We start from the raw sequence: 13,141 nt of genomic DNA, 5'->3' as shown, positions 1-13,141 counted from the left end.
CACTAGATGTTGCATTCGCCCTCCCCTGTTCCCATTGCATTTACTTCACAACAAGTTGTTGCCGGGCACTTAACGCCAATCTCAGCCATTTATCAGTTTTTTCCACACTAACTGACGACCCAGAGATACCGACGTCGTTTTACTATTGACTCACGAGCCTTGTAAGAAGTGGGAATGGAATGTAAACATCTTCCACAGATATAAACAAAACATTCATTCTGGACCCGCCAACATTTTTTAAATTATTTATACACAATCATAATTTTTTTCGGGAAGATCCATACTTTTATTTGGCACCTTTCTAAAGGCTTTGTGGATGTACTATTTAAAAAAATATTTGTCTACCTAAAAATTTTATCAATAAAACCTTTAATGTCAATTTATAAATAGTGAGTTTTATTTCATAAACTGGTGTATTTACAAGATTTTATAATGCAAACATGTAGACATTTGCAACACAGGGACACATTTGCATGTATAAAAAATGCTCCCAATAAGAAGGTTCTGAACTTAAATGAATCATAGAGCCTGATAATTATTATCTAAAGTAGGCTACAGGTGGCCAAGAAATTATAAAACCTACCCTAACATAGTCCTTTGGCTTGTTTCCAAGTACTGAAACAGCAGGCTAATGAATAATCAAGACATGAATCAAGTTTTACCATTTGCTAAGATCAAATGTGAAACCGTACCGATCACCTGCGTTGAGCACATCATTTCATTTAGCTGTACCGTTTTAAACGTGAATCCGGTTCAACTGAACATACTTTAAAACTACAACTAGGCAAACGTTAAATGCCAGGTTTACATTAGATATGCTGCTTTGCACAGTAGCAGCATAATCAAGGAGGAAAGTGTGTATAGGACATATTATATTCGCATTTTATTAAATTTCTCAACAAAATGCTGTATGACAAAAGTAAAAACATACAACTCTAAATATTTACAAACAGTGCCAAATAACATAATACTCTTGCTGTCGACGGTGGTACAGCTCCCATGCCTCCTTTACATCACAAGTCATTGTCCAGCAGACATCTAATTTTCCCCCTGAGGTCCTCACTATTAATATGTGTATTGAGATGTATATTATAAGTCTAGACACATGCTAAACTGATTTTTACAACAAGACAATGTTCATTTAACATTTTCAACATGGACCCTTCATCTCTAAATGCACTACTGATCAACCTGTCTGAATTTTACTCCATATATAACAGAATTTAAGATATGGAGGTGCAGCCCGAGTCTTCTTTGTACTCTTCACAACTTTAAAAAACGGTTAAATTACATTCACATTATGCAATGTAAAACCGTGTCTTTTCAGTGATAGCAAAAGTATATGGCCGTGATTTTTCAATTTTACATTCATTGTTCTTTTCATGTTTAAGTGACAATACACTCAAGCCTTGCATAAGGCCATTGGAGTGAGAATAAATCTAAAACCGTTCCCTCTCAAAATATTGATAGGGCTACATATTGTCAGTGTTTTGATTGCTAATGACTTGTTCAAAAACTGTACTAAACCTACACATGGCATGTTCATTTTCTCCACCATAAATTACAACAGCAAAAAGTATAGGGGGGAAAAGAGCAACATTAAGTTCTGCATGTGTAACATGTTGGTGTAAAGACGAGACATGTCTCAGGACAGAATCAGAGCCCGGTTGGGAGCGTGGGATTTTAGTGAGCGAAGGTAGCGTCTCGCTTTCTCCGTCATAATGAGTTGGTCTTTAGTTTGTCCACAAACAACCGTCTCCCATTCTTTTGACATCTGAAGAGAGAGAAAAAAACATCATATTAGGTCTAAGTAGAAAAGCTATGTTAAAATATTTTTTCTCCATTGATGAGGATATCCATTCCTTTTAAGGTTAAAATGTAAAAACTTACCAGAACTGGGGGCACCGTGCTGGGAAATATGGCACTGTCACTGGGTCCCAATAGGAAGCCCTGATCCAAAATATTTTCATGCTGCTTATTGCAAAATGATGAGGAGTTGATAGAAACTATCTCTGGTTCTTCCTGTTTTTGAAAAAGGAGTACAAAAAGAATTAGGATGCGTCAAATCTACAGACAGGTTAATAACACATTTAGACTTTTTTTTTTACCTTGATGGTGTGTTTGATTTCAGTTTTCATGGATTTGCGTTTCGACATAGGCGTCACATGGCAGTCCACGGCATCTAGGGCCAATGATTTCCGTACTTTCTTCATCGGAGGCCGATGCTGGGAATAAAAAAATGCAGATATGTGTAAATAGCTTCAGCACAAAAGTCAATGATGAAGTACAATCTGTCTAAAATAAAATCAATACAATTTTGTCCAGGCAAAAACGGAAAAGAGTTCAGCATTGAGCTGTTTATATACTGTTTCTATAGCCCCATTTCCACCGCAGGAACTTCCCCCCGGAACTAAGAACCTTTTGAGGAACTCTTTCCGTTTCGAGCACAGGGACCAGGGTCTAGATTAAGTTCTGGGGACAATTTACCTCCCAAAAAATTGCCCTGATTGGGAGAGTAGTTTCTGTAAGTACCCAAACTTTTGGGTTCCATTTCTCTTTGTTTGATAACACTAAAAGTAAAGTTAGGCAGCCCTTGTCCCATGACATGTTGCTTTTTCATTCGCCCAAGTCTTCTCAGGTCTTTAAACTGCGGTGGAAACATAGACAACATTGGGCTGAAGGAACCTTTTAGTTTCTTAAAAAGTAGTTCCAGGGACTAAAAGTTCCAGTGTGGAAGCTAAAACATATTAGTTGAAAGCATTCTTGAATGGCTGTGGCAGTAGAAGCCTAGAAGTATCTGGTTGGGGGAAGTGAATGAACAAGGGACTTCACACTCAGTCGCTGCTGTGCAGTTGTCTGCTGAACAACAGTGGAAGACTGTCAGTAGCCCCTTTCACACAGAGATTCCACCTCTGATCCCGGCTCAGCGGCGGAACATTAAAACGCTGTTTTAAAATGAAAACGTAATAGTGTGGATGTTACCCAAGATTCACCTTCTACAGACAATCTACAGTTATAGTTTAACAGACATACACTCGAGTCGGTACTTGATCATAAGCACAAACCATCATATAAACGCTTATCCCTTCTCTTCACTATCTTATACCCCCTTTCCACAAAAATTAGCGTGTATACTGTATGCTGTTTTTTAAAACACAAAATAATAGGAGATTGCCAGTAGTAGCATTTCTGTTTTTTCCCCCTGTTGTGTCACGTTCAATGTCACAAATGCGCTGGAAAACAGGGTTAGCAAACTGAAAATATGTTACTTATTCATTCTCTCTTTCAACCTCTCAAACCAGAGTTGGTGAGAACTAACGAAGATGTTTTTTTTATTAGTTTTTTTTAGTTTCTGTCGAGTTGAATAAAGTGTGTTTTACAACGATCGGTGAGGTAAAATTAATGTTTCTGTCAATGGAGTCTGGTAGCTTTTAGAAGCGCATATAATGGCTGTTTCTTTTCACATCTAACTGTGAATTACGGAATTATTTCGACCAAACCGATGATTGTTGGAACAGTGGATAGAGCAACCAAGATGGTTTTCATTAGTTTTATTTTTTATAAAAAACAAAACTAAAAACAGATATATAAAACAAACAACAATATTACTTTTTACTATTATTATTTAGCATCCTTACCTGGACATACAGAATGAACTAAATGCCGTACTGTTGGGCAAGGTTGTGTTGATTTTACTAACTTGCTTTATTACAAATGTCTCTAATATTTTATATCATGCTGGCTCTATGTGATCTGTACTAATATGTATAAATGTTACGGTATACCTTTAACAGGGGTTAAAGGATTAAAATAGGTGTTAAGTATTAAAGTTGACTCAGTTACCATCGTTTTGCGTCTTTGCTCAGGCGTCGTCGTACGTACAACAACCAAGTCAATCCCACCGTCTCTTAGAATGACCTCGTTTATGTCGTCTTCGAGGTTGGGAGTCTGAGGCTAAGATCACACAGCAGAAAAATAGTGTTAAAGCAGCGTTGATAAAAACCATAAGGGGAACTCATTGCTTTTCACTGACAATCACAGACACTCACCAGTGGCTGCAGAGGTCCGTACTTCTCCATGGCATTTTTGAACGGAGTCGGAGTTCGCGGGGTCGTACAGAGGTCGGACTTGTGGTTGGGTGTAACAAATCTGCATGAAAACAAAATGTGAACAAATCAAACTTGAATCCAGTATCAAATCCAAATCCTTTTGAATCCCTCATCGATACTCATTAGGCTTACGTTTCCACATTTGCAAGTAACTAAAGGCTAAAATGACTCAAAGATGTCTATCACCTTTAGTTGGCTGAGAAAGCAGAAACAGATTTAGTGACAGTCTATTTCATGTTCACAACCAGTACCCTAAAACCTAAAAATGAGATGAGCAGCTTAAAGGGACTGTTTGTAACTTTTTAAGCGTATAAATGTACCGGGTCGGGACACATGCGCGCTCGCTTGTGGCTGCTGCCTCTCCTCCTCTGCCTGCTTGCCTTCACTCAGACAGCGCGGGCGTTCTCGCGTACTCGCTCCACCTCTAGACGTGAACGCGCGCTCACTCCACACTGCAGAAGAGTTAGTTTATCTCTGAGAATATCTAGTGAATGTACAGTGGACGTTTGTGCAGAAATAAATGCTGCAGCTCCTCCAGACCAACAGAGGTTTCCCCGTGTCTTGTGAAGTGACGGGGCTCTCCAGCGAGAAACGTTGTCATCTCGTTACCGACCGGGTGCCGGTGTCTCCCTGTTCACTCCGGCTGCGGGCGGAGGGAGATGAGTTTCTCGCTGCGGAGCCTCGCTGCTGAAGCCTGCTATGAGGCAGGAGAAGCAAACACAGTATCAGCAGTGATTCATCGAGAGACCTTCGTCTGGTCAGCTAACATTACTGCCAAGCAGCTGAAATATAGAGTGATGTTGTGGTTTTAGCTGACGTGTGTCGCCTCACTGTGTTGAGCGATGCTCGTTTATGTCTACGTAGAGCGAGCACAAGCACGAGCCCGACGCTGACTTTCGTTGATTTCACGGCCACAGGTGTCGCTGTTAAGAAGCAATTCTGAAAGTTACAAATAGTCCCTTTAATATATAAAAAAGGTTTATTAAATGTACTGGACACATTCAATGAGAAGCTGTAGCCTACTGTACAGCACAAGCAACATACTTCAAATACTGAAGTTACTGAAGTCGCACGCCAATATTCACTCCCATGCACTTATAATCACACTCAGGTATGTAGGCCCACAGTATTCATCATATATGTGTAAAATACCAGAAATGAAAGCGAAAATAATCAGACTTTTTGTCTAACTATGAAAGTTGTGTCTTTTGTGAGCGCTATACGCATATATAATTAGGGTTGTACCGAATAGTTCGAAGCTTCATTCATAATGTTGACATTCAAATTATTATTATTATTAAAGGAGCAATATGTAGTACTGACAGCGAGTGTTTAAAATAGGTAAAAGCAGTACAAATCAAAATGTTGGAGCCGTGGCCTGTCTGCTCCTCCGGTGTGAGTTAGCTGACATTACAGCTCAGCCGAGGAGGACGCCATTCACGTTTACATCTCACGCTGTCACAAGCACGAGCCTCTCGTCCATGAGTTGGTGCACTTTTCCTTCTGCGCGGTGTTACGGTTGGCGGGTGTAGTTCGGTAGAAAGAAAATAGTTCCTACATGAAACTGCTCATAACAAGGTCTGTGGATTATCTTGAGTAACCGGGTCACGATTTCTGGAAAGAGACATCGCTGTTGAGTTTTTCAAATGTATTTTTTTGGTGCAAGCCAAATGCCATCCATTATATTGGCGAGAAGGCAGACATCTCTACAGCCGATATCTCCAACACTCACACCAAAACAATCTAGATGGATAAATAGCACTACAGGTAAGAGGAATAATATGTGTTTTTGATTTTGGGGTGAACTGTCCCTTTAAAGAATCCAGGTATTTGGTCAACCTGAAATCCAAAATGGAACCAGCTATTAGAAGCCATCACTAGTTAGAGACCACTCACGCTGAGTTTTCCTTCTGGGTGAGGGGGGTCTTGTCACGCTGTAGCGGTGTAGTAACAAGGGCTTTCTGGCTGCACACTGGCGTGGATGTGAGGGACGGGTTCTCCAGGTCATGAGTGTCCTGCTTGGTCCACATGTTGAGGAACTGGAACAACACTTGTTAGTTAATGGACCAGCTCATGCGACATTGTGAGCAGTGCCAAAAGTCAGTGGTGCATTGATTTAATAACTTACTTGAGATGGAGAAAAGGGCAAGATTTTAACAGGAGTGCTCTTGGGAGTCATGGAGCTATTGGCATCAGGAGACAAGGCGATGCGTCTCCGGCTTCGGTGGCTCAGTATGGAGGGCGGCGTGATCCCTCCAGGAGAGATAGGGATGAGTTCCCCTTTGCTGCTTTTGCTTAACTCCTGCAAGGCGCTGCCCTCCAGACGAAACCGGTGGCGCTCTGGACTCGGACTGTCCTCAGGCAGGTCAAAGGCTTCTAGGTTGCACCAGCCATCGAGGTCCTGGTAGCAGAAGAGACAATTAACTTGTTAGTTGGACATCTAGTCACTATTCTAAAATATTACAGCTACGCTTTTTAAAGCTTTTTCTGCATTTGTTTAACTATGGTGGTGTAAAATGGTAAAAGGTCATAAAAGTTAAAAATAAAATAATTCATGTTAACTAGTCAAAAGAAGCGTACATCTTTTATAGAAGTACAATAACAATATACATATTTAAACAACACAAATTATCTGGCAATCTTTTTTTAGGGCTGTCAATCGATTAAAATATTTAATCACAAATTTTTTTTATGTGTTCAAAATTTACTTTAAAGGGAAATTTGTCAAGTATTTAATACTCTTATCAACATGGGAGTGGACAAATGTGCTTGCTTTATGCAAATGTATGTATACTTTTATTATTGGATATGAATTTAGAACACAAAACAATACAAATTACTGTAAAGAAACCCTCACAGGTACTGCATTTAGCATAAAAGATATGCTCAAATCATAACATGGTAAACTGCAGCCCAACAGGCAACAACAGCTGTCAGTGTGTCAGTGTGCTGACTTGACTATGACTTGCCCCAAACTGCATGTGATTCTCATAAAGTGGGCATGTCTGTAAAGGGGAGACTCGTGGGTACCCATAGAACCCATTTTCATATCTTGAGGTCAGAGGTCAAGGGACCCCTTTGAAAATGGCCATGACAGTTTTTCCTCGCCAAAATTTAGCGTATGATGCCAGTAGCTTCACTCTACCTTTAAAACTGAGCCCACTACCACCTAAAAATCGCAAGTTGTGTTAATGCCTCAAATAAATCAGTGATCGTTAAAATTAATTTGCGTTAACACGTTATTATCGTGTTAACTTTGACAGCCTACTTTTTTTTTTATCTGCACATAACTGAACTTTATATTCAATCGCATTATTTGTCATTGGTAGAAAAAAAGAGGTTGCCAAGCAGCAGCCAAGATGGAAGTATCATCTGTTGGATATGTTTGAATTAAATGCTATGCGATGTGTCTATTTTGTTGGTTACTGGGGATACTTACCCCATCCACCATGTCCAGCACCTCCTTCAGTGCTGGGCCTGTAGGGGAGAGAAAGCCAGAGCTGTCCACCACCCAGCTGGTAGCGTTCATCTCTCCTGTGGTGTCTGCTTCACTTTTGGGGCTTAAACTGTCCTTTGGAGGGGACACAGCCTTTGATGGCCCTGCTTCGCTGGGACCGGCTTTATCCGAGGCTGAGACAGGCGTTTCCTGCAACTGGTGGAAAATGTAGACATCTATAATAATACTGACATTGGAAACACAATACAGATATTCTTTCAATCTACTGACAGAGATTAAATTACTCAAAGCCAAACTGTATATAAATTCTGATTTTCAAATCGACGTGACTGGTTGCTTACCGAAGGATTCGCTTTCTGCTCTGGTTCGTTTTCTGCGCCATCTTGAGAGCAACTGGGCATCTGTATAATCAAAAAACTGTCACTACTGTCCGCACAGTTCAATACTACATCAAAATTAGAGGAGAGGATGGAAAGACAGCCCACCTGCACATCTTTATTAACACGGGCCAACAGCTCTTCAAGTTCCTCTGGCCTAAAGACCTCGCCGGCATAGAAGCCCATCTCTAATTTGCGTTTGATGGTTGAATTCCAGTGATTCTTCACTGCATTATCCGTTCTGTGAATAAATATTATAACATGAGTCCTTTGGAGTGGGTTTATTTCCACGCATCATACCATATCAACTATCAAATCAGCTGCCGAAGATGGAGAGTATTTACCTTCCAGGGAGCAGCTTGGCAATCTCAGCCCAGCGGTTTCCGATCAGGCAGTGAGCCTTGTAGATGATGAGGTCCTCTTCTGCGGTCCATGATGACTTCTTCACGTTGGGATTGAGGTGGTTGTGCCAACGCTCTCTGCACTGCTTCCCCAGTCTGCCCTTCAGATGCTTGGCCACCATTGCCCACTGTTTGTTGCCGTAGAGATTTACAAGCTCTAAAACCTGAGGAATGTGGGGTATGCAATTACTCATCATACCGGACATACTTGTGTAGGGAGTCAAATTGTAAACTTCTGCACTGCTACCTAACGAAGCACTCACCTTCTCATCCTCCTCTTTAGTCCAAGGGCCTTTAACCAATTCTGGATCCAACACCTTAATCCAACGGTGCTGACACTGGTGTTCAGTGTGACTCTACGCAAAACAAAACAAGCAGAAGAAGCTTCAAAACACTGAATGATATGAGATCAGCCAAGGAGGCCCTAAAGCTTACTATTAACCCTCTGAGACATGCAGAATTGTGGGCGATTCCGACCAACTTTACTGTCTTTCAGAGGCTGTAGCAGGTTCAGTTTTAAAGCTAGAGAAGGTAGCTTGTTGGGAAGGAAGCTAAATAATGCAAAGTTAGGCAAAATTTTGGCGAGGAAAAACTGCCATGACCATTTTCAAAGGGGTCCCTTGACCTCTGACCTCCAGATATGTGAATGTAAATGGGTTCTATGGGTACCCACGAGTCTCCCCTTTACAGACATGCCCACTTTATGATAATCACATGCAGTTTTGGAAAAAAACGTGCAGTTTTTTGCATGCAGTATAAATGTGTTTTTTTCGCCTATTCTAAAATGATATGTTTGAATATTTCTGCATACTGGGGTCCCTAAATCGTCTTGGAATTACGTAAATTGGGGATCACTGTAAAGCTGAGACTCTTGTGGATCCAAAGAGCCCAATTGTATTCATATGTGATGATGTTAGTCCGCATAGTAGCCATTTCATCATATTGAGAGCATTTTTAAAACGTGACCTCTCTGTATAAAATGACCTGTGGTGACCTCTAGGATAAACACAGCCTCATGAAACTTTACAGCCACAAACCTAGAGACCTAGAGCATTCAAAGGATGGATGGCTTTCCTATCTAGATTGACAATAAGGGGGTTTCTGAGCAGTTTACACAACAGAAGTGCTTGCCATACAACAGGGGTCTCAAACTCGCGGCCCGCAAGACGATATTTTGTGGCCCCCACCTTGATATGAAAGTTTAATGTTAGTGCGGCCCGCAAATTTTTTTTTTTTTTTTTTTTATAAAGTTTTTTTTTTGGGGGCATTTTTATTGACAGGACAGTGGATAGAGTCTTGGAAAGGGGGGAGAGAGAGAGTGGATGCGGAAAGGGCCACAGGCCGGATTCGAACCCGGGCCGCCGCGGTCAGGACCAAGTCTTGTTACATGGGCGCCCGCTTTACCAACTGAGCTAACCAGGCGCCCTCGGCCCGCGAGTTTTATGTGAATGGCAGTTTGCCGTGGAAGGTCCCTTTGTTGCGCGAGCCCGAGCTGAACGAACCTACCAATCACAGTGGGGTATATGGCTCCCGGGGGCGGGCAATCGGCCGGGCTTGATGCAAGCAGAGAAACATTTCACAACAACTATGGCGGCGCCCGTGTAACATCGCATAAGCTTGATTAAAGCTTGATTTATACTTCTGCGTTGAATCGACGCCGTAGCCTGACGTGCACCTCTCCAGAAATGTAACTACACGTCGCGGCGACGCAGACCGCAACAGCTGTGATTGGTCCAGTCTCTCAGCGATGCTGAGCGGCCAGGACCCCGGACAACCACAGAAAGTTCTACTTCTCTCTGCCTCCATCTTTTCAATGTTTGTTCACACAAATCCACTCAGATATATTTTCTCTTTTCGGCGTTGCAGTAATGTCAGTAAAAGTTCTGTGGTTCAACAGTTATTAGCTCCAACTCCGCTCAGTTTCTGTTTGTAGTACAAGAAGAAGAAGAAGAAGAAGAAGAAGGAAACTCATAGAGACGCCGCCGCCAACTAGCGGTTTGGTGGTGTAATTGCAGAGCAACACAAACACAGCAGGCACAACTTTATTGCGGAGTGACACCAAGTGGAATGAATATATATCTTGTCACACAGCCCCAATCATGTCTTTTTCAAAGCCTGCAGTGAAGAGAAAGGTTGGTGACGAGCACAGACAATTTCAGGAAAAGTGGGAGACACAATAGGCCATGTTCAGAAGAACCGTTCATGTTCTTCAATGTTCCATTCATGTTCAGGACAGTTCGTGTTCAGAAGAACCGTTCATGTTCAGAAGAACCCATTCAAGTTAAAGAACTGTTAATAATGACGTTTGAGAAGATTGTTTTTTTTTTAACAAAGCTTTTTTTGTGGAATACCTGATGCGGCCCAGCCTCACCCAGACTCTGCCTCCAGCGGCCCCCAGGTAAATTGAGTTTGAGACCACTGCCATACAACAACCAAAAAATGCAATTCTTGCAGAAATCTCCAAATGTCAAAAGTTTTTGAAACCAAATCACAGCATGGCTTTTTCTATGGTGTTCCTCAAGGTCTTGGTGTCTTAATGTGGTATTTTTTATCATCTTTATCAATTCTTAATTGGTAAAAAAATGTTTAACTTCAGCACCAAATCTGTGTAACAAATGGTTTCAACCCAAAATATTGCTGCAACAACTTATGAGACATAAGTGAGCATGAGAATGGCCATCACATTGTCCAATCATAATTTATTTTAAATAATTAATTAATAAAAATCATGTTTATTTCTGAATTATGACTAGAACAACTTGACACACAGTGCTGAGCTGCATCTCAAATTAATCTTCAGCTTCCCAGCTTTCAGATGATGTGCACCACTTCTATGTGACATCTACTGTTGATCTGCTATCCCCCCCATAAAGAAGACAAAAATGAGTCTATTGTGGGTCTCAGAAGGGTTAATAACAAAAAGGATAATCAAACTCACTGGTATGTAGTTGGCAATGTATTTCCAGTCATTTGGTCCCAGCTTCTGAACCAGCGCCTTCAGTTTGTCATCCTGTTAACATAAACAAATAAGCATGTTTATGTTCCCTAGTCCTACAGAGCCATTATTTACTTTGACAGGGTCAGAAGTCATTTGAGACAACATGCAAATTGCTGGAACATGTCAAGACAATCACCTCCTCTTGTGTCCATTTCACCTTCACTTTCCCACCGTCTCTCTGCTCTGCCACATCAGAATCGGTGTCTTGATGCATGGCCTCCTCTCCATCCTCACTGAGAAACAAACAAAAGCTGTGATGTACAACAATAAAGCTGACAGTGAAAGCAACAAACGAGCCACTGTGACCCGCCCTTATGGTGCAGCAAGGAATACTTGATTATCAGGTTTGTTTCTATAGCTAACTGGGACATGGCGGCAATCTCATGAGCATTAACTAGTGTTTGTAAGTATACTGTCAGAACAGTATTAGATTATTATTTGATTGCTGTGATTTAATAGAGTGGCTGACGTTCAATCATGGATACATAAAATAAAAATTGTAGAAAATACAACACAGGGAGAGAATATATTATATATATATACACACATATACATACATACCTACACACACACATACATAAATATAAATAAAAATAGAAAAAATAATAATAATAATAATAGTAATTTAATATATATTTATATATATACCTACATACACAGATATACATACAAACACATACATACATATAAATAAAAATAGAAAAAATAAATAAATAATAATAATAATACAAATAATAATGAATAAATGAAATTAAAAAAAAGAAGGAAAAAGAAGATACTACTACTGGCTACTCAGAAATTACTGTAGTGGGTTTCTCAAAAAAAAAAAAAAAAAAGAGTACATTGTAAAATTAAATACTGAACACTCTTTAGTGATTCTCCAGGAAAAGGGCGGCACAGACAGACGAGTCCGTGAAGCACTCACAACAAGTAAAAGGTCAAAAAGCAAACATTTACCACAGTCAACTGGAATGAAATAAATACTGTAACGTTATATGGTAACATTAAATCCATCTGTGATTAAATTAATACTGTTAATGCAGTAAAGATCAACATCTTACCCGCGCGGCCACCAGGACATTTCCCTCTGTTTCTGTCTCTGTTGTTATTTGTCCTGCAGCCTTTGCACGTCATGTGCGTCTATATTTGGTGTAATATGGTTGTATTCCACGTGTTTTGTTGTCTTCAAGAGTTAGTCAGCGGTGGTGGTGGTGGTGGTGGTGGAGGCTCGGTGCTGTGTTGTGTTGGATGGTGATGGTTGCAGGCAGCCTTTAGCCAGCTGGAGAGCAGAGCAGAGGTTGTCCGCGCTCCTGGATTTCTATCTCGCGCTCTTCTCAATCGTAGAAACCGGATGGTGACGTAGATGCGCAGTAGATGTGCGCCTAGGGTCCGAGCAGTCAGATCGAAAAACTTCCTGTGGGAGTTTCAAAATAAAATTTTAAAAACAGTGGGTTTCCCCCCAAATAAATAATCAAATAGCAATAAGCTTAGACTAATCAGACGGAGTTATTGACCCAGCTGGAGGCACAGCAGGTCATCAGTCTGGAGGAGGTGAGGGAGCATACATGTATATATATATATATATATATATATATATATATATATATAAATATAAATATATGTAAATAAAATGTTATTTTAATTATGTATATTTTGTGTATTAAATCGTCTTTGTTCTAAAGAAGAAAAATGTTTAGAAAAAGGTGATTTTTCTTTTCAATTTTCTGAGCACTTCTAGAAAATAGTCAAAAATGCCCTTCACAATAAATATATATATATACTTCCTGATATGTATATGT

General features: G+C 40.4%; 1 protein-coding gene across 1 annotated transcript; it reads right to left on the bottom strand.

The window, feature by feature from the left end:
* Nucleotides 1-862: 862 nt before the first annotated feature.
* Nucleotides 863-12,698, bottom strand: mybl2b (v-myb avian myeloblastosis viral oncogene homolog-like 2b). The gene is made up of 15 exons (XM_074644393.1): nt 12,404-12,698; nt 11,479-11,575; nt 11,283-11,354; nt 8,608-8,700; nt 8,288-8,508; nt 8,052-8,184; nt 7,908-7,967; nt 7,549-7,761; nt 6,238-6,510; nt 6,006-6,148; nt 4,050-4,149; nt 3,844-3,954; nt 2,109-2,225; nt 1,891-2,022; nt 863-1,774 (listed from the first exon to the last, which is right to left on the bottom strand). The coding sequence occupies exons 1-15, from the start codon at nt 12,421-12,423 to the stop codon at nt 1,646-1,648; spliced, it is 1,914 nt and encodes a 637-aa protein (XP_074500494.1). The 5' UTR covers nt 12,424-12,698; the 3' UTR covers nt 863-1,645.
* Nucleotides 12,699-13,141: the final 443 nt, after the last annotated feature.

The sequence above is a fragment of the Sebastes fasciatus genome, chromosome 1, assembly GCF_043250625.1.
Source record: "Sebastes fasciatus isolate fSebFas1 chromosome 1, fSebFas1.pri, whole genome shotgun sequence".
NCBI classification, from domain to species: Eukaryota; Metazoa; Chordata; class Actinopteri; order Perciformes; family Sebastidae; genus Sebastes; species Sebastes fasciatus.
The sequence above is the reverse complement of the archived record's forward strand: the minus strand, read 5'-3'. Positions and strand labels throughout refer to the sequence as shown.

Excerpts from the sequence above, each read along its gene's own strand:
- mybl2b (XM_074644393.1), bottom strand. The coding sequence starts at position 12,423 with ATGTCCTGGTGGCCGCGCGG. Across the intron at positions 8,701-11,282 it reads ACATTGCCAACTACATACCA|AGTCACACTGAACACCAGTG; the intron begins GTGAGTTTGATT and ends TGTTTTGCGTAG. Across the intron at positions 8,185-8,287 it reads GCCAAGCTGCTCCCTGGAAG|AACGGATAATGCAGTGAAGA; the intron begins GTAAATACTCTC and ends ATTTATTCACAG.